The 21,393-nt window shown below is 41.5% G+C and overlaps 2 protein-coding genes across 2 annotated transcripts; both read left to right on the top strand.

Moving 5' to 3' along the window:
• LOC109243611 (transcription initiation factor TFIID subunit 13) lies at positions 13,547-17,151 on the top strand. Its single transcript, XM_019410570.1, has 6 exons — positions 13,547-13,709; positions 14,254-14,387; positions 14,470-14,507; positions 15,246-15,305; positions 15,463-15,537; positions 16,413-17,151. The coding sequence occupies exons 2-6, from the start codon at positions 14,285-14,287 to the stop codon at positions 16,521-16,523; spliced, it is 387 nt and encodes a 128-aa protein (XP_019266115.1). The 5' UTR covers positions 13,547-13,709; positions 14,254-14,284; the 3' UTR covers positions 16,524-17,151.
• LOC109243619 (DNA ligase 1) lies at positions 17,622-21,035 on the top strand. The gene is made up of 8 exons (XM_019410581.1): positions 17,622-18,025; positions 18,115-18,204; positions 19,214-19,273; positions 19,781-19,820; positions 19,914-20,007; positions 20,294-20,353; positions 20,435-20,526; positions 20,614-21,035. Exons 1-8 carry the CDS (start codon positions 17,910-17,912, stop codon positions 20,698-20,700), a joined length of 639 nt encoding a protein of 212 aa, XP_019266126.1. The 5' UTR covers positions 17,622-17,909; the 3' UTR covers positions 20,701-21,035.

A 21,393-nucleotide genomic window follows, 5' to 3' on the forward strand; every position in this document is an offset into this window, starting at 1 on the left:
ATCAAGCGAATCTAGCTCTTTTTTCTTCTTCTTAAAAAGAGATTTTGTGTTATTCTATCCAATACATGTTTGTAGGTTGTCTAAGAAAGTTTTAGACTATAAATTTAATTTGTTATAGCAAATTAGTTATTACTTTTATCAAATTACTAATTATTGGTTATCATAAAGAGAATATCCGTAATTAAATTATAAATGACACAATTGTATTGTATAAACATTTTCTATACCATCAATACAAAGTATAGTACAATTTTACGTGCTTGATTAATATTGTTTTTTTCCTTCTATTTTTTTGTCATGGATTGGAGCACAAGTAGTTGGTCACTTATAAGTGTTTAGTGAATTTATTCTCAAGTAATGAAGCCAACCATAACAGTACCCCACCGGTTCACAATAAGTGACCAATTTGCTTTTTCATTTTGGTTCAAAATAAGTGTCCAGTTATGTAATCAAGAAAGAATTCAATTTGTTTACAAAATAACCCCTATGTACATATCCCTAAAAAGTTTTTATACTCCTCACATTAAATGTTTAATTAGGAATAGTATAGTCATAGTAGGTATTTTTTTTTTTTATAGAATTTAGTATTTTCTTAATGGGCGTGCTAAAAGCAAATTGATCATTTATTATGAAGGGGGAGTATTAGTAATGGGACAAAGAAAGAGGCTGCGGACTTCTATTTGAATTACTTATTATTTTTTTTCGAGCGCTCACTATCATAGTTAGTTAAAACTGTAATGGTGTTAGATTCATTAGGTAAACTTATAAACTAGTGTACTCACGATCATGGGTGTAATGGGATTTTTACTTAAATAGTAAGCCGGATTTATTGTTTACTTTTCTTAGTTGATATACATAAATTATACATTGATTACACATATATTATATATTTATCGATTATTTTTAGTTTAAGTGGTTTGGTGGGCGATTATTTGAGTTAATTCATTTTTTGTTTTGTGGGTTGGTGTTCTATATATGCATGCATCCGTACAAAAAAGAATTGGAATTTGAAGTACATAATCTCATTTCAAGTATCGCCTAGAGTCTCGTTTCTCATTTATTCACAACGGAGGAGTCTCGCTTGAAATATTCTTTTTTCATACCCACAAGGGAGTATATTGTATAGGGTCAAATTTGACCGTCAGCATCTCTACGCCAGTGGGTACGCCCAGTGAGTGTACGCCGACTAACGTAGCGGGTACCACTCGGACGTGGGGACAAAAGCGACATCGTTTAGGACTCAGTGTCTTTACTAGGGAGACGTTACCTGTCTTTGTAACTTTTTGATTCTTTCGAGGAAGGTCTCTTATTATATAAAGGAGACCTTCACATTGTAAACGGGGGGACTCGGATATAATACAACTCTCTCATTTTCTGGCTTTCTCTCTCTATCTCTACCTCAAACGAACATATTCTATTGAGTTCATATTATCACTTTGCAATACTAGATCTACAACAATAACATCATCTTTGCATCTCTAGGTTTATTATATTTGATTACGATTTACCCTTTTCTTACTTTTGATTGTTTTCTAGCTTACAAAGTATATTGTTAATTTTTGAGCCGAACAATTTGGCGCCGTCTGTGGGGATTTCGAGAATCAAAATCATAGTATCCACATAAAGAACAACCAACTACCATTCTCTAAACCACACAAACACAAAAGATGGCTGAGAATAACCCAAAATCAAAAGCTATATTGGGTGTCACTACCAATCTCCTTGGCCCTCTCAACGAGGCCAGTGACGATGGCATCCTGAATGCAACCCCTAGTATCACATCGGGTGCGGAGATCTCACCTTCCCCATCCGAAGATCTGACGATCTTGCACGAAAAGGGAGCTTCCACATCTGCGGCTACGGAAGCACCCTCAGCGGTCAAGAAGCTACTGGAAAGATGGCTAACAAGCACTCTGAGTGGCTTGGTTGAGAGGTCACCACAAAGTAACATCAGGTGTACACCAACGGTAGATACTACTGCTGCCGTGGGCGAACCGGAAGTTGCACTAGCAAATAACGAACCCGTCGAGACACAGACCAACGATGGCACGCTAACAGCCATCCTAAAGAAGATGGAAGAAATGGAAAATGAAAACAAGGCGCTCCGCGATCAGATGAAGGAACATCAGGAGAGGGTCGACAAGATCCCCGGTGCCCCCAAGTTGCTACCAAAACGCGACGTGGGAAGGTTCGTTGAACAACCATACACTGAAGAAGCTGCCCCTCACTCCACCCCAAAAACCTTCAAGATGCCACCCTACTTGAGGGTATATGACGGAACCACAGATCCCGAGGATCATCTGATCCACTACGTCACCGCTGTGAAGGGCAACGACCTATCAAAAGAACAGGTACCGTCAGTACTGCTGAAGAAGTTTGGCGAGACGTTGACAGGAGGGGCTTTAACATGGTACTCTCAGCTACCAGCTAAGGCAATATCAACGTTCGAGGAAATGGCGGATAAGTTCGTCACAGCCCATGCAGGCGCGAAGAAAGCGGAGGCCAGGGTCAACGACATCTTCGCCATCAGGCAAACTACAGGAGAGGGACTCAGGGACTTCCTAGCAAGGTTTAACAGAGTAAGGATGAGTCTACCAAACGTATCGGAAGGTATGGCAGTCGCGGCTTTCCAGAACGGGCTAAGCAGGGATGGTTCGAGGGCAACCAAGAAGTTGCTGAGCCGCCTCATGAAATATCCCCCTACCACATGGGAGGAAATCCACAACGCCTATTGCGCTGAGGTACGAGCGGACGAGGATGATCTCAATGGGCCGACCCAACGGCTAACAGCGATACATCCAGAAACGAGGAGAGATCGACGGAACGAAGGACGACGAGAACAACTCCCTCGCTCCAACAGAGATCGACATCAGCCATACACCAGATCCTCCCATCCGCCACCAAGGCATACAGACGCGCTACAGCGACATGTCGCCCCACTCCGAAACGAAAGAGGTACGCCTCCTTTATTATCCGCCCATAACTTTTGTGTGTCTCCTTCAGAAATAGTGTACGCACTGGAGAAGCTGGGCACCAAAGTGCAGTGGCCGCAAAAGATGAAATCAGACCCCGCCACAAGGAAATCAAACGTCCTATGTGAGTTCTATCAGGAACGGGGGCACAAGACCGAAGACTGCATAGGCCTACGGCAAGAGGTGGTCAGGATGCTGAACCAGGGGTACCTGAGGAAATTACTCAGTGACAAAGGGAAAATCAACTTTGCACGCGGACGGGAACAACCCCATGGGCCGCCGAAGCTGCCCTCCCCAGCACACACGATAAACATGATCGTCGAAGGCGGCGACGACTTGGCGATCAATCACGTCAAGTTCGCCACCACGCACAAACTAAAGCGGACCATCGCCCATGAACGGTATGACGACTTCGAAGATAGTATCACCTTCGATAAGTCTGATGCCGACGGTTTGTCTTTCCCTCATTACGATGCTTTAGTTATCACTTTACGTATCGCTGATACAGATGTTAAAAGAATCATGATCGATGACGGAAGTGGCGCCTGTATTATCCACCCAAGGGTCCTCGTACAAATGGGACTCGAGGATAGGGTAATACCGCGCTGCATAACACTAACCAATTTTAACAATGTAGTGGAACGGACCTCCGGAGAAATAGCACTGCCCGTCTTCGCAGGAGGAGTCACGCTGGAAACAACTTTCCACGTGATGAACCAAGAAACGGCGTACAACGTCATCATAGGACGCCCGTGGATACACGCTATGCGAGCGGTCCCTTCAAGCCTTTACCAAGTGATCAAATTCCCTACCCCATGGGGAATATTCAATATTCGAGGCGAGCCACGCACCGCACAAGAGTGCTACAAAATAGCCCAAGATTGCGCCCACACCCAACAGCTAAAGGGGGCGAGCGCGGAGGCATAGCAATTAGTCGTGTCGGGGACTAAGGTCAACCCGACAACGGATGCCATCAAAGACCCCGACGATGTGGAGGCCTGTAAAGCGACGGTCGAAGATCTCGACCCAGTTCAATTGGACGAAACCAATCTTACGAAGAAAGCCTATATCGGGCACGGTCTCGCCAACCCAAGTAAGTATCGTGACTTCTTAACTAACCATGCAGATTTGTTTGCCTTTTCCCATTCAGATATGCCGGGAATCCCGCGAGACATCGCTACCCACAAGCTGAATGTCGATCCACTACATCCGCCCGTGCGACAGATGAGGAGAAAATTCAACGTCGCTATCAACGAAGCAGTCAGTGCGGAAGTAGACAAGTTACTTGCCAACGGCTCCATCAGAGAATCAAAATACCCCCAGTGGGTCGCTAATGTCGTCATGGTCAAAAAGAAAAACGGGAAGTGGAGAATGTGTGTGGATTTCACTGATCTGAACAAAGCATGCCCAAAGGATTCATTCCCACTACCCCACATCGACCAACTGATCGACGCCACTGCAGGACACGAACTACTGAGCTTCCTAGACGCCTACTCCGGCTACAATCAAATCATGATGGCCGAGGAGGACCAAGAGAAGACAACTTTCATCACCCACCAAGGGACTTACTGCTACAAGGTAATGCCCTTCGGGCTCAAAAATGCAGGGGCTACGTACCAGAGACTGGTCACCAAAATGTTCAAAGAGCAGCTTGGTAAGACTATGGAAGTCTATATCGACGACATGCTGGTAAAGTCGACAAGAAAAGAGGACCACATCGACCATCTGAAAGAAGCCTTCGAGATATTGAGAAGGTACGGGATGAAACTGAACCCCGAGAAATGCGCCTTCGGCGTGGCCTCAGGAAAATTCTTAGGGTTTCTCGTATCACAACGAGGTATCGAAGTCAATCTAGATCAGATCAAGGCGATAGACGCAATTCCCGAGATACTGAACAGCAAAAAGCAGGTGCAAAAGTTGACGGGGCGAATAGCCGCCTTGTCTAGGTTCATCTCACGATCCTCCGACAGACGCCATAAGTTTTTCAATGTGATGAGAAAGGACAATGGGTTACAGTGGAATGAGGAATGCGCCGAGGCCTTAAGAAAATTGAAAGCGTACCTATCTTCGCCGCCACTGTTGGCCAAAGCAAATCCAGGCGAGCCCCTGCTGGTATATTTGGCCGTATCCGAGGTCGCCATCAGCGCAGTCCTAGTTCGTGAAAACGAAGGTACGCAATCTCCTATTTACTATATTAGCAAAACCTTAGTGGACGCCGAAACACGGTATCCACACCTTGAAAAATTAGCTTTGGCATTGGTCGTAGCTTCACGGAAGCTCCGACCCTATTTCCAATGCCACCCCATAAAAGTAGTGACAACTTTCCCCTTGAGAAGTATCCTACACAAGCCTGAGTTATCAGGCAGACTCGCCAGATGGGCCATAGAGCTCAGTGAGCACGATATCTCATATCATCCAAGAAATGCCATCAAGTCGCAAGTACTTGCCGACTTCATAGCCGACTTCAGCTCAGAGATACTACCAGAGGCAGAACTAGAGGCACGCCGTGCCCCCTCCAACGCCGACCTATGGACTCTTTACACTGATGGCGCCGCTAACGCCTCAGGATCGGGACTGGGACTCTTTCTCGAGGTCCCCACGGGCGAAACAATTCGCCAGTCCATATGATGCCTCGAGATGACTAACAACGAAGCCGAGTACGAGGCTGTTATTGCAGGTTTGAAACTAGCCATCAAGTATGGAGCTCGACGACTCGTTCTCCATTGCGACTCTCAACTCTTGCTGAACCAGGTCACCGGGACTTACCAAATCAAGGAGCAGAGGTTACAAAAATACCAGTCAGAAATTCACAGGTTAATAACCGAGTTCGACGAGTGCCGCTTCGAACAAGTTCCGAGAGCATGGAACGTTGAAGCAGACGGCCTAGCAAAACTGGCCGCAACCACTAAAAACTTCAACAATGAAAGCGTGGTCACCCTCCTCCATTCAGCCATTGATCACACTGAGGTACTCTCTTTAAATTTGACTTGGGACTGGCGCAACCAATTTGTATCCTATCTGCAGGATGGAACAGTCCCACTCGACAAAAAAGAAGCCAAGAAGCTCCGCGTACAGGCCGCCCGATATTGCCTGATAAACCAGGAGCTCTACAAAAGGACGTTTGGCGGACCCCTAGCCAAGTGTCTAGGGCCGCAACAAACGCGACCAGTGCTCGAAGAGGTACACGAAGGTCATTGTGGCGCCCATACAGGTAACCGCGCCCTCGTGCGCTGCATAATACAAGCTGGCTATTATTGGCCCACTATAAAGAAAGACACAGCGGAATATGTTTGTCGATGCGAACAATGCCAAAAGTATGCCCCCATGATACACCAACCAGGAGAACCACTTCACTCGGTCACTTCCCCATGGCCCTTCATCAAATGGGGAATGGACATAGTCAGTCCCCTACCAGCGGGACGAGGAAAGGTACGATTTCTATTAGTTTTAACTGACTATTTTTCCAAGTGGGTGGAAGCAGGAGCGTACGCCCAAATACGCGAACAAGAAGTCATCGCCTTCATATGGAAGAATATCATCTGCCGTTTCGGCATCCCCAAGGAATTCAGCTGCGTCAACGGATGGCAATTCATTGGCCAAAAGACAACAGAATTCTTCGACAAATGGCGTATCAAGCGGATACTATCCACGCCATATCACCCCGCCACCAACGGCCAAGCAGAGTCTTCCAATAAAACAATACTGAACATACTGAAGAAGAAACTCGAGGAAGCCAAAGGGCTATGGCCCGAGCTACTACCGGAAGTGTTATAGGCACACCGAACCACGCCCAAATCCTCCACAGGAGAAACGCCGTACTCACTGGTCTACGAAACCGACGCGGTCATACCGGTCGAAGTCGGCGAACCAAGCTTAAGGTATTCACATACCAGCGGAGCAGAGAACGACGTAAACAGACTTCAAGACCTCGATGAGGCCGAGGAAAGAAGAGAAATGGCCCACATAAGAATGGTGGCTCAGAAATAACAAGTCGAAAGATACTACCACAAGAGAGCCAAAATAAGACCACTCAAAGTGGGGGACTACGTCCTCAAAGCCAAAACATTGGCATCAAAAGACCCAACCGAAGGAAAACTGGGCAACAACTGGGACGGACTCTACAAAATCACAGCGGCAACAAGTAAAGGAGCATTTCAATTAGAAACAATGGAAGGAAAAACGCTCCAAAACAATTGGAACGTCGCCCACCTCAAGTATTTCCATTTCTGAAAGGCGTCTCCCGAGTCGCACTCTTTTTCCCTTACCCGGGTTTTGTCCAATTGGGTTTTCTCGGGGAGGTTTTTAACGAGGCGACAGAGGGGACACCTGGAGATATGTGAGAAACAAGTTTATCATACCAGCCACTCCATACGCCCTCCCGACTGGCATGACAAAGGGACTGGACTAGCGTGATCTCCAATGTATGAACGGCTACGGCCATCTCCAATGTATGAATGTCTACGGCCATCTCCAATGTATGAACGGCTACGGCCATCTCCAATGTATAAATGGCTACAGCCATCTCAACGTGTAAAAGGCTACGGCCATCTCCAACAACATTATGGCTAAGGCCATAAACGATATTATGGCAAAAGCCATCGACGCCGATAAGTCGACCCAGCTCGACTATGACGGCAAGTAACTTGACGACAGTCGAAGTTACGTACATGGCTAAGGCCATAAACGATATTATGGCTAAGGCCATCGACGCCGATAAGTCGACCCAGCTCGACTATGACGGCAAGTAACTCGACGACAGTCGAAGTTACGCACATGGCTAAGGCCATCAACGATATAATGGCTAAGACCATCGACGCCGATAAGTCGACCCAGCTCGACTATGACGGCAAGTAACTCGACGACAGTCGAAGTCACGTACATGGCTAAGGCTATAAATGATATTATGGCGAAAGCCATAGACGCCGATAAGTCGACCCAGCTCGACTACGACGGCAAGTAACTCGACGACAGTCGAAGTTACGCACATGGCTAAGGCCATCAACGGTATAATGGCTAAGGCCATCGACACCGATAAGTCGACCCGGCTCGACTATGACAGCGAGTAACTCGACGATAGTCGAAGTTGCGCACACGGCTAAGGCCATCAACAATATTAAGGCCGAAAATAAAAGGTACAAAAAGAAAAGAATAACAACAAAAGTATAACTTCCATTATCATCCAAAGATACATGTACAAAAGGACCCATTTACGTCTCACAATACAGCAAAACAAAATGAATACAAGTCCTAAGGGGCTTCGCCATTCTGTTCACCGCCCCCCGTCGGACCGCCATCTCGTCCACCACCGTCCTCGGCCTAATAGGCCGCAGAGATCCAAGAGCCGGATTCTAGATGGTTGACATCTTCGGAGTTATAGCTCGCCCGGTCTGGGGAATCAGAACTATACCCACAAGTTTCACGGGCGACACGGGCTATGCGCCGTTGCTCCTGAACCTCCGCCTCAGTAGCTCAACCCGCAGCTAAGAACTCCTCGAATACGACCAATCTGGCCTCGGCGTACACCCACATGTCATGTGCCTCACGATGCGCATCCTCATCAGGCCTTGGTGCAGCAGTCCGCTTGAGGACTTCAATCTCAGCCGCCTTGGCATCGAGTTCGGTGGTCATAGCGGCAACCTTGATCCACAAATCAGCAGCTTCCGCCGCTACCCCATGGCCAACCTCCAACTCTTCTTCCTTAGACTGGAGAAGAGTCTCCAGCTCAATGTTCCGAGCTAGGGCGGTCATCAGCTGCTTGTCGATCTGCTCCAACTCGTCCACCCTCCGTTTCAGCTGGTCCTCCGACTGCTCCAAACCCTCACGGAAAACCTGAAATTCCAGGTCCTGCTTGAGTAGGTCCGCCAGCGCCTGATGCCTGACGCGGCACCGCCGATATTTCTTTACCACCTTGTTAAAGGTGGTTGCCTTCCTTTGCGCTCGCCGCCCCCTCTCTACCTCCAAGATGAGAGTCTAAAAAAGAGGAAAAGGAGGAAAGGCAAGTCAGTATGCATCAAAATTTACTTTACGGTACATTAAGAAAATCGAAAAATACCTGCAAGGCTGCGCCGGCAACCCTCCAGGATAGTTCCCCGTCACTAACCCCTTTTAACATTTCACGCTCAGCGGGCGCACATAGCAGGGTCATATCCGCTGCAGCCTGCTCGCTGTGTTGCAACAGGTTATACCCTCTTGGGATCAGAATTCGGCGGTTGGATCTACCTGCTGTCATCCCCACATGGGCCGGACCCCGCGTTAATGCATCTGCATCCGCCTGGGCGGCCTCAGGGCCCACCCTCTCGATATCATCGCCCGCTTCTCCAACGGCAGCCGACGAGCCACTCTCCGGAATGCGTGTTGGGCTGGCGTCGAGAACCGCCCCCCTTGGGGAGCCGACCTCCCGGAACGGATGGCATCTGCCATAAAAACTGGCCTTGACTCCCGACGGGGCTCGCTGACCCCCCCCCCCCCCCTCCCCCCGTCTTCCGTGGCTATCCCCTTGCCGGTTATCAACCGACGTCTTTTCCTTTCCGGCGGCTCCTCGCTCTTAGAAGTCTCCTCCACATCCCGTGGGGATAGTATTAAAGGAGTCGCTTCCCTCGTGGACGCCGCCACAGGCAGCGGTTGAGGAACCTCCGCAGCGCCATCACTGGGCGAGCCACAGGGTATGTATCCGTCTTCAGAATCAGTCCCCGCCCCAGGTGAGGTGACGACATTCTTTTTCTTCTTCTTAGGGGCGCTCCGACCTGCCAACGCGAATAAGTCAGGTAACAAGAACGTAGGGAACTCCCAAACCGTAGCCAAAGAATTACCTGACGGGCCGTACTGTTGAAGAAATGCAGCCCAGGTACGGCATTCCTCCGCATAAGGTATTATTCTTTCCACCCATGATTTAATGTCATCAGTAAACTGGGGTGGAGAAGCCCTCGCTGCGAATAAAAAAGGGAGAAAAGCAAAGAAATCACAATGGCCGTATGGTCAAAAGCGCAAGCCGTCCTGAAGTCTACGAGTAGAAATACTTACGTTCTGGATTCCATCTTTCCGAGAACCCTTCGGGATTCGACACCAGGTGCTCCGTCCTGATGTAGAAATATTTACGCCAAAAGCGGCGGTTGGGCTTATCATCGGCTTTAACGACCAAGCCCCTTGTGCCACGACTTTTTAACTGCAGCATGGTACCCCTCAGGTAACCAGGGCTGAATAACTGTAAGAGGTGGTGGACCGAGACGCTCACTCAGCCCTGGCCGCATAAGTGGTCATAATACGGCACACCTTCAAGGTGTAAGGAGTGAGCTGAGTCGGACACACATTGTAAAAACGGCAAAGCTCCTCCATCAGAGGGTAGATTGGAAGATTGTAACTGATCAAGAACGGGTACTCATAGAATGTGCAATATCCAGGCCGGTGCACATTGGCATAGTCCGTCCCGGCCGGAACCATTTCCACGTGGTCCGGAATATGGTGCGTCTCTCGAAGATCATCTAAGTGGGATTGTAATAAAACGTTGTGCTCCCAGGGAAGGTCCGGGCTTTTAGTTGGAAAATCCCTGCGAACATGCATCTCCTTCGGAAGGATGTTGTCTACACTGAGAGGAACAAGGGCCTTCTCCGCCTTTTCCCCTTCACCACCGGAAGATGGCGGAACCCTAGACGGGGCATTATCTTTGGCCTTTTTACTACTCTGTCCACGTTTTGTCATGATTATACTACGTGAGAAACGAAGCACTGACTATAGGAAGTGTGGTTTCAACAGAAGTGGGAGAGTCCCTCACGAAATAACGGTTACGGGAAAGAAAGACAAAGGAGTAAATCAGAAAATGCTTTCTGAAGGCTTGAAAGTTGAATTGAATCGAACCCCTCTCCTACTTATAGGGATAAGTTGCGCAGAAATCGAAGAGTCATGATTCAAAACATACGCAGGAAACCAAAATGTCACATCATCCTCTGAACCGCCTCGGGGACAAATATAATAATGACACATACAGGCGATGACGTCATTCCAAAAAGGAAGCCACGCGTCAGTGGCTCAACAACGTCATATATTTCACCTCATTCATATTGCCGCCCCTGGTCGAGGTCAAATTCTCCTAAGCCGAGGTTCGCATTTCCGCCCATCGAAGACGCCCACCGAATGCGTCTCCAACGAGCGGAGGGACTAACTGTATAGGGTCAAATTTGACCGTCAGCATCTCTACGCCAGTGGGTACGCCAAGTGAGTGTACGCCGACTAACGTAGCGGGTACGACTCGGACGTGGGGACAAAAGCGACATCGTTTAGGACTCAGTGTTCTTTACTAGGGAGACGTTACCTGTCTTTGTAACTTTTTGATTCTTTCAACGAAGGTCTCTTATTATATAAAGGAGACCTTCACATTGTAAGGGGGGATTCGGATCTAATACAACTCTCTCATTTTCTGGCTTTCTCTCTCTATCTCTACCTCAAACGAACATATTCTATTGAGTTCATATTATCACTTTGCAATACTAGATCTACAACAATAACATCATCTTTGCATCTCTAGGTTTATTATATTTGATTACGATTTACCCTTTTCTTACTTTTGATTGTTTTCTAGCTTACAAAGTATATTGTTAACTTTTGAGCCGAACATATATATATATATATATATATATATATCTTGAATAATGACATTTTTTAAAGTGGAACTTTAGGCAGAATTTCAGTTTTATTCCAACTCATGTAAGCCACATAAATTTAGAAGGAGTAGGAGTACCAAAATACTTCAAGCTTTTAGTCCAAATGTGTGCCAACATAAAAATAGTCTTATATATATATATATATATATATATATATATATATATATATAGTAGGAGTACCAAAATACTTCAAGCTTTTAGTCCGAATGCGTGCCAACATAAAAATAGTCTAATGAATTCTCTGAATATGAATATAATGAAATATGGATACAGACAACTCATATAATTAATTGGTTCCAATTCCTTTATTGAAATATATTAATTTTGAAATATTATGGAACTACGTCCAATTAACATATAAATTATAAAATCAACTACATATGAAAACTTTTTGAAACAAAGAGAAATCAATGACATTTCTGTGAAGAAACAAAAGTTGACTTGTCAAAATATGATCTCACAGTTCTTATCAATTACTCCCTCCGGTCCAAAATAAGTAATTTTTTAGCTTTTTTCTTGTGGTCCAAAATAAGTGATTTTTCCAGATTTTAAGAATGAATTAATTATTTTTTCCTACATTGTCCTTGGAGTAAATAGTGTTGGAATATGTGTTAGGAGTGTTTATGTGAGATAGTAAAGGTTAATATGGTCAATTCCATTGCCAATTAATGCTAAAAGATAAATTTCTTAATCTGTGTGAAAACATCCAAAAAAATACTTATTTTGGACCGGAGGAAGTAGATTATCCTTGTTATTGCTTCTAGATTGTAATTTTATTCAATCTTATTTGTCATTCTAGATGGCAGGTCATGGAATTAATTTCCTATACTATCAATACACTAAATCTGCCACATTAAGGCTTGGAAAATGAAAGGGGCTGAGTGGAAAAACTGGTCCTACTTTCTAGAAAATCTATAGTTGAGAAACAAACACCAATTTTTATAACTTTCATTAATGAAAGAATAGTTCTAAGAAGGACAAATGGTCCATTTTAATTTGATAACATTGTTATAGATCTATTTTACCTAATTTTCAAGAAGTTAACTAAGAAAAATCAACCCCAAGATGGGCAAACAGCAAAAAGTTAAAGGAAGGACTGAGATGCTGAGTTGTTCTAATACTTTGTGCAACCTTACTTTATATTCTATAAGTCCATTTATTTAATTTAACGTATTATATCTTCTAGAAATCTATTTGTTTAATTTAACTTACCGTATATATTTATTATTATTTGAGACAAGATAAATTTATGAATTTTAGTATCTCTTTTTGATTTACTATGGTCTTTCCACTTTTCAGCCCCTTAGTTTCCATTAAACTAGTTATCCACTTTTCATTATTTTTTGTATCGTAAATCTATTTGTCCTTGTTCTATGACAAATTAAAGAATTTAAGTTAAACGCATATACATTATAAAAATTTACGCAATCATATTATTTATTAGGTAATCATAAGTTATATATATAGTATATGTTAATAGTGTTAAGATTTCTTTATAGTATATAACTATTGTTTAACATGTGATAATAGACTAGTCATTAATCTTTTCAGGTTACCAATTAATTTATATCATACAGATTGACTTGTAACTATGTAATAAGTGTATTAAGAAAGAAAAAAATCATGTAAAAAAGTATTTTTTTTTTTTTATAAAAAATAACTTTCTAGAAAATTATCAAACAAACACAACTTTACAATTGGAAAAAAATAATTTGCCAAAATATTTTTCATCTTCCTTTTGAAACAATTTCGAGAAAAAATGTGACTTAAATTATATTTTAGAATGCGGATTACAAAATGTATTTTGGGATATTTAAATCGTGTTTAGTAAATGCGATTTATAAGTCGCGTTTTGTAATTCGACTTATACATCTCCTTTAATAGTCGACTTATAAATTAGTAATTCCGATTAGACTGCCCCAGTTGATTTGAAACCCGTTAAAGTCAGTACCCGTTTTAAAGGACTGCCGAACCTAACTGCATAAAATCCACCGATTGATGCCCTAATCATTGTTGGAGATTTCAATTTGAAATTCGCTCTTCTATCGCACTTTCTTCTCCAGTAGAATCAACACAAATGCAGGTTTTTCTTCAAATTTTGTCTCCCCTAACAGTTTCCTAGGGCAAAAAGTTAGATTTTTACACAGTTGATTGGCCATAAAATAACTTGTAACTGTAACGTCGAAATTTGTGGAAAAAAGCGGTACTAGTGCATTTTTTCTTATGTTATACGAAATGTGCGTTTGTTTTTTCCCTATATTCCCGGCCTTGATCGTTTTTAGGAATTTCTTTGTTGTTTTTTTCCTGGATTTGATAATCATGTTAGAGAAGGAGAATGTTTTCCGCCAGTTTATCGTGCGAGTATTGTTTCTATTGTGTCTGCTTCAATTAGATAAGTTTTGGCTGTACGATGAGCTCCCTTTTGTCCAGAAATAATGGATTTTTGCATAATTTATGACCAGTTAAGTTGATGTTAACGTTTACAAGTTTTATAAGAGGACATTCTTTAGCATTCGGTTTTATAACTCTTTTTATTTCCCAATGGTGTCTGCTTGATGTATCTAACTGATAATCTGATATGTTTGATGGTGCTTGCGGTATGAGGATGTTATTGAATACTTTTGCAGGTTGAAAAGTGGAAGTTGGAATAAATAGAAAATGAACAACTCTTCTATAGGGCCATCGACAAAAGCTAGAGTAGGAGCATCGCAACCATCAGAAAGTTCATTAAAAAGAAAACGTGGCATGTTTCAGAAAGACCGTAAGTGACTGTTCACATAGGCGTGGATAAATCAATGAATCCAAGTTCTATTTATTAATGTTTCTTCTGTTTCATTGCACAGTGCAACACATGATGTATGGGTTTGGAGATGATAGTAATGTAAGATGCCTTTTCTCTTTTACGTTTCATCTTTTATTTTTTTCCCCTTGTGTATATTTGGTGATGTTTATATTCACTATTTCTTTTGATTGTGGGAAATTGACTAGAATATGCCATGGTGCTATTGCCAAGTTCTTTGTTTGTGCACGCGTTAATAGTAGAAAAAATTACAGATTTTGTTGGTTCATATTGAGTATGGCGTTTTGGTTTCTGTTTAATAATGTTCTAACAACAACATGCGCTGGCTACAGGAAACAGTTTGATCTTTCTTTTGGTAACATAACTACGCTTTTGTCTAAACTCTAGCAATAACTTTCAGAGGTACTTGTGCTGATACTTAAGAAAGAACAGAATCAGGAGTAGAATTTTGTACCATATTCGTCTAGTTTTCTCGCTATAAAGGATAATCTATCTCGTCGTAGCACACTCCTTTCTGGTTTACCAGATTTTCCTGTCCCTGCTCCATAAGTGATTTGAGCACGCTTGTACTGTGCTATTGACTCCACTATTAATACAGATAGTAATGCTAGCAGATTTTCTTCTTAATATGTTTTCTTTTGTGGCATCAAGTTTAGTGTTTTTACTGTAGTCAACTGAACTGGACTTCAAATGAATTTGGAAAGCGTGATGGTTGATTGCCTTGTATATCTAAATGTTGTGTCTCAAAGTTATCTGATCTTCTGTGATTCGGTATTATTTATACTCTGATTTACTGAACTTCTACTGTTGTACTATCAGCCGCTTCCAGAGACTGTGGCACTTGTGGAGGACATCGTTGTGGATTATGTCACTGATATGGTGAGATGAACTGATTTCTACCCAATTCTGTTCTTACCAAGAATTTCTGTCAACATATTCTCTTACTGTATATTGCGCCCTTCATTTTTTTACTATTATCTGTTTTCAGAAGAAACATGCATTTGGTCCTATCTTTTAAGCTTCACAACTTGTATAGGTGCACAAAGCTCAAGACATTGCAACCAAAAGGGGGAAGCTTTTGACAGAGGACTTTCTGTTCTTAATCAGAAAGGTAGACTTTTTTTATGAATTCAGCTTTTATTTATATGCATCTCTATCTCTTCTTTGTTTTTGTGTTTTAGTAGAAGTTGATATTTCTAGGTTGTGCATCCCAAGCTTAATCACTAGTCTGAGGTCTTATTTGTCGCATCCAAAAGTTAACCACTGGTCAAAGGTGTTAGTACTGCTATCAAGCTGAACAATTGGTTTCATATTTATGATAATCATAGTTTAGCTTATGTATTTACGTGATAGAATTGATATTCAAAATTGGTCCCGTTGGTCATGTTATGTATGTTTATACATGATTAAACTGAAACTCTTTTGGTCTAGTATATGCTTCTGTTGCAACTAAAGAAGTTGAGAATAGTCATCTTCATAGTTACTATATTGATTATCTATACAACAATTACTCCAATTTTTGGATTGGGGAGAATTGGACCGGGAGTTAATGGAGTTGTCTTGGCATTAGTTCCTTTGTTTAATACCACTTTCCTCATTCTATTGTCCTGCTTTCTGCTTTCTTTTGCTGTAATTCTAATATGAGTGAACACATGTCGGTAGCTGTAAAAGAGAATATAGAAGGCCATTATGAAAGATCAGTCATACCTATTGCTTGCGGGAGTTAATGGAGTTGTCTTGGCATTAGTTCCTTTGTTTAATACCACTTTCCTCATTCTATTGCCCTGCTTTCTGCTTTCTTTTGCTGTAATTCTAATATGAGTGAACACATGTCGGTAGCTGTAAAAGAGAATATAGAAGGCCATTATGAAAGATCAGTCATACCTATTGCTTGCATTGGCTCTGCGAGCTGCTGGATATGATGTTAGTTCAACTTTCTGTGCTCTGAGGTGCTGAATTTTGGATGAATACTGTTTTATTGTGCAGGACTTGCCCAAACTTAACCGGTGTACAGAATTATTGTCCATGAATGAGGAGCTGAAACAAGCTCGGAAGGCTTTTGAGGTTGACGAAGAGAAATTAGCTACACTTGAGTGATGGGGAGAATATAAAGTTATGATCTTACTTCAGAATGCCAAATTGAGTGGCACCTTAGGGACCAGTGTATACAATCTGCTCCTCATTTGCCAAAACAGAAGAGTTAATAGCTGCTGTCCGCAGTTTTCTCCAGCCTAATCAAATGACTGTGTCACCTTGTATCTGTGCTTAGAGTTACCTAGTCTTTGTTCTAGTTAACCTGTCTTTGAACATGCTTTTTTCTCTCTGTCCCCAGTTCCCAACATACACCTGTGTACAGTTGATATCCTGCTTCTGCTCAGTGTGCAGTTTCTTGGGGATTTTTATCAGAAAAAAAACACTGGGCATCGAGCTAATTGGAATGTTCTGCCTGCTTCATTAGATCCTCCTCAATGATGAAATCAGTTTCTTAAGTGCTCTTTTGATGCATTGAATCCACCCTCATGTACTTGAAGAATTCGATCCAAGGGCAGCTGATATGTCATCTATCTACTTTTTTTCCCCGTAGATAATGCCATCTATCTACTTAACACAAGTTGCCGTTCAATTAGATTGGTTTAAATCTGTTTAATACGCTAGAGAACCTACAAAGATTTGTATTTTTTACAAAATCCGTAACGTTAAGCATTTCAATTCTTCAAAACTTTCATTCTTAGGGTTGACTGTGTTGAAGGTGTATCAATATCCAGTCACTCTTTTGTTCCAACTTTGGATAAACTACATTTGACGAAGATGGAATATCTTATAACGTGAAGAGCAGGTTAAGAATCCATAGTGTTAGACTGTAACGGAACTTTTGTTGACGAGAGGTCAAGAGCTGTATTGCACTTATATTAAAACTTTCTACATTGCTGATAAATGATTTCATTCTTAAGGGTATAAAATTTAGTGTTAAGAAGGATTTTTTTTTTAACAATCAAAATTTTCCCTTTAATACTAATTTCTTTTAACAAAGTTGGCTCTATAAATAGTGGCAATATATATTATATAATAGATTGTAGTTAGATTGTAATTTATATGGCATTCTTTTCGTTTTGACAATCACTAGTTCAACATCTCTTACTATCACCATTAAATTAACAACTCGACTGATATGGAGGGTCAGTAATATCTACGTTTTGAAAATGAAAAACATATAAAGCATTTACACCTTTCCTGCTTACTCAAATGGTAATTTCAAATTGGTAGAAACATATCTCACGTCAGGCATTATTTTAGCAAAAAGAGTAACTCGTTGAGTTTTACCAAACTCATCAACCCACTCAGTTTTAGCGCCAACAGAACTATAAATATCTGTTCGAACCCATTTTGAATTCTCAAACCTCACTCTCTCTCACTCACACAAAACAAACACACACACACACGCGCGAAAATTCTCACAATTCAACTTTCCATAGCGGTAAGGAAATGTCAGCGTCAAAATCGAGCGCAAGGAAGAGAGTTTCGGAGCCGGAAATTCCGAAATCGGAGAGCAAAAGGCGAGTCGGAGCCGTCGAGGACGAATTCGATGCTGAGATCTCAGAGTACGCATTCATTTTCATTCATCGCTGTTGATTTTCTGAACTGTTTTCTGGAATTTGATGAAGTCGTATACACGTGTGAAATTTGACAGTGATATCAAAGGGATTATGACGGCGTTAAAGCAGATAAGAGAGAAAGCACAACAGGACGGTCTGAAGAAGAAAGAAGAAACTATCTCTAGGTGCGTTTTCTGCATTCCTGTTCTCATCTATCATGATTGTGCCGTGTATACATTATAATACATATATACGAAGCTTTATAAATTTGTGTACGCGTGGTTTGATCATCAGAGTGCTGAATCTCAAACCTAGAATCAACCTCTGTTTTCTCCGTTCACTTTGTTGAAGTACTCGCAGACGCGTTCGTTTCATGTATTTTATTATATTTCGCCTGTGCGTATTGCTAATATATTCACGTTTCACCAATTTCGTCAGCTAGGAGGAACTAGATATTTGTAAATTTTATGAGTCGAATTGGCGTATTTTTCTGCAAATTCTATTCCATATTCTCTCGATTGCAGCTTTTCCATTACGCAACACGGACTAGTATAAAGATCTATATAAATTCTTTCTAACTGTCTATTTTGATCAGGATATTGCTTATGATATAATAAATGCATTCTGAGCTCATTGTTGCCTTTGTGCACAGTACTTCTAGCAGAATTTTGGTTTTTGAAAATCATCTTCGGAATGAATGTGGGGAGTTGATGTTTGTGGAGATTTCTGATTATGCCAATGGTTTGCTTATTGTTTACATGAGCTTTGTGCAATAACAAGTACTGTTGCTTAATTTCATAACCTAAAAGTGATTCTAGTTTGACTGCCAGGTGCCAGCTTGTTAAGGCACTCAAGCAGCTAATATTTAAGTTCTGACACTTATATCAGTACTCAGTAGCTGTTTGACCAATCTGGTGTATTTTGCAACATTTATTAATTAGAGTAAGAAATGGATAAAAGAGTTTCACTGGTTGTTCTTGAGTGAAATTGAAACTAATTGGGACACTGTAAGCAATTGGGCATAAAGTAACTGCATGAAAATGTGTGCCAAATGTAAGCCTTATGAGTTCCGTTGTATTAAGGGCATAGTCCTCATCTGTTCCTGCGATATCAAGTCCAGCACTTACTATTTGGCGTGTTTCACTTTAATTTTAGAAATGATTACTAACATTACCGCTCTTGCTCTGTGGTTAGCGTGACTTCAGAAGTCAAGTCAAAGATTGATGAGCTGAAACTAAAACTTGAGAAAGACAGGTGAGAAATATCTGTTGCAAAATACATGCTAAGGCCCCGTTTGGCCATGAGTTTTCCCAAAATAAATTTGGGATTTATTTTCAAAACTCATGTTTGGACATAAATTTTGCTCATATTTTGGCCAAATCTCAAATCCCAAATTTCAAATCCCAAAATCAGCTATTGAGCTGATTTTAGGCCAAAATCCAAAACTTGGAATACATATACATAGTTTTCCTAAAATAAAAGTTGGTAAAANAAATTTCAAATCCCAAAATCAGCTATTGAGCTGATTTTGGGCCAAAATCCCAAAACTTGGGAATCATATACATGTTTTTCCAAAATAAAGTTGGAAAATATGTTTTGAAAACGTATGTCCAAACACATTTTCATCTTCAAACCAAACTTCACTCAAATCAGATTTTTCAAAATAAATTTGGGATCTATGGCCAAACGCTAGCTAAATGTAAGTTTTAATTCTTGGAAGTGGTAGCTTGTTGTTGATCCTCCATATTGTTTGATCATCAGGCAAAGTTTTGCCAAGGCACTGTCCAAGAGCTCCAAAGAGGTCAGCCTCAGTTAGATGAGTTAGCTGTGATAGGACGTTTGAATAGAAGCTTACTAGTACTACTAGTTTTTAACATATCTTGCTTCTTTGCAGTGTGAGAACTTACTTAAGACTGAAACATCTAAGTTTCAATCAATTTATGAGAATTTCAACAAGGAGAAAGCTACACATCTGCAGTCTCTCAAAGGTACTTTTTCTAGTTTGAGTTTTCCCCAACAAAGAGGCCTGTTTGTAGCCTGTACGGCATCTGGTCATTGTGTTTCTCGTTTAACCACCTCTTACATTTCATGAGATATCATTTTAAAAAAAGTTGCAAATCTTTTACTGGGAAAAAATGAACACTGTTTCAGAATTTCAACTAGATTTGGACGTTTATACTAGGGATATGTTTGATATGTTTTGAAGAGTCATTCTAACACACCCTGCTAGAAGAAGTCATGTAAAAGCTAACCATCGTGGCGGTATCTCAACAGATGCTATATCCAAATATGAGGAAGAAAAAGAAAGACTATTCATGCGATATGAGCAACTAAGTGAGTTACTGAAACTCTCTGTATTATATTCTCATTGATTAATAAGGATGCCTGTGACAGATTTTTATGACATTAATTCAGGAAAGAAAGAGAAGAGCATGATATCTGAACTTGAGCAAGACTCTAAGAAACGAATTACTGAAATAGAGGAGTCGCTGAAGAAAAAGAAGCAGGTTAACTTCTTTGATGCACCACTTCTCTGTCACACACGCAAGTATCCTCAAAACAGTTACTAATGTGTACATTTTGATGCTTGACAGGACGATAAAGCATTCAGCTTTCTGAGAAAAACTCTAGGTTCATTTCTGGATAATGCCTCAGATGAGGACTTCCCACCTGATGATTGAAAGTCGCGCAGATGTATCTGCAGCTGCCATTGCTTCTATCTCCTGATGATTGAGAGTCCCACAGACTGTCCATGGAATACCACCACTAGCAATTAATTGGAACATCTTATAGTTGATATAAAAAAGACCAGAAGCTCTTCTATAGTCAAGCTTATATGGTTAAACTGTTCCATTGATCAATAGTTTTTCTTAGTAGTTGCATTGGATAACTATCATTTGCTGCACATTCAATATTGCTGTTTAATCCTAGCAGGACAGACTAATGTTGAGTCCAAAGCCCGGATTGAGATGTATTAAATGGTATAGGTGTTCTAATTCTTCCGCTGCTCAACCAAGTCATGTTTTTATTTCTTTTTTTCGTCACTTGATCTCGTAATAGACAATGATTGTCGTTTTACGTTTTCCAAAATGTTTGTGTTGCACATATCCACTAGTATCCTTAAGAGAAATCTTTCAGCTACGGTTAACACAATAATCCCACATGTAAGTAAATAATACTGTATAAAACCACCTGATTCACTACTATAAGAAAAATCATTATACAATGTTAGAACTTGTGGGTAGTTCTATGCAACTGATGTATCAAAGACCTCAATTGGAATCATATTGACATAGTTTGGGAACTTAAAGTCGGTCTCTCTTTTCTGATCAGTAACTTGTGGAGATTTCAGACTTCTTCCAGTCCCATATACA

This window comes from Nicotiana attenuata, chromosome 2 (assembly GCF_001879085.1).
Source record: "Nicotiana attenuata strain UT chromosome 2, NIATTr2, whole genome shotgun sequence".
In the NCBI taxonomy this organism is placed as follows: Eukaryota; Viridiplantae; Streptophyta; class Magnoliopsida; order Solanales; family Solanaceae; genus Nicotiana; species Nicotiana attenuata.

Excerpts from the sequence above, each read along its gene's own strand:
- LOC109243611 (XM_019410570.1), top strand. The coding sequence starts at position 14,285 with ATGAACAACTCTTCTATAGGGCCATCGACAAAAGCTAGAGTAGGAGCA. Across the intron at positions 14,508-15,245 it reads GGTTTGGAGATGATAGTAAT|CCGCTTCCAGAGACTGTGGC; the intron begins GTAAGATGCCTT and ends TTGTACTATCAG. Across the intron at positions 15,538-16,412 it reads TTCTGTTCTTAATCAGAAAG|GACTTGCCCAAACTTAACCG; the intron begins GTAGACTTTTTT and ends TTTATTGTGCAG.
- LOC109243619 (XM_019410581.1), top strand. The coding sequence starts at position 17,910 with ATGTCAGCGTCAAAATCGAGCGCAAGGAAGAGAGTTTCGGAGCCGGAA. Across the intron at positions 19,274-19,780 it reads CTAAAACTTGAGAAAGACAG|GCAAAGTTTTGCCAAGGCAC; the intron begins GTGAGAAATATC and ends TTTGATCATCAG. Across the intron at positions 19,821-19,913 it reads TGTCCAAGAGCTCCAAAGAG|TGTGAGAACTTACTTAAGAC; the intron begins GTCAGCCTCAGT and ends GCTTCTTTGCAG.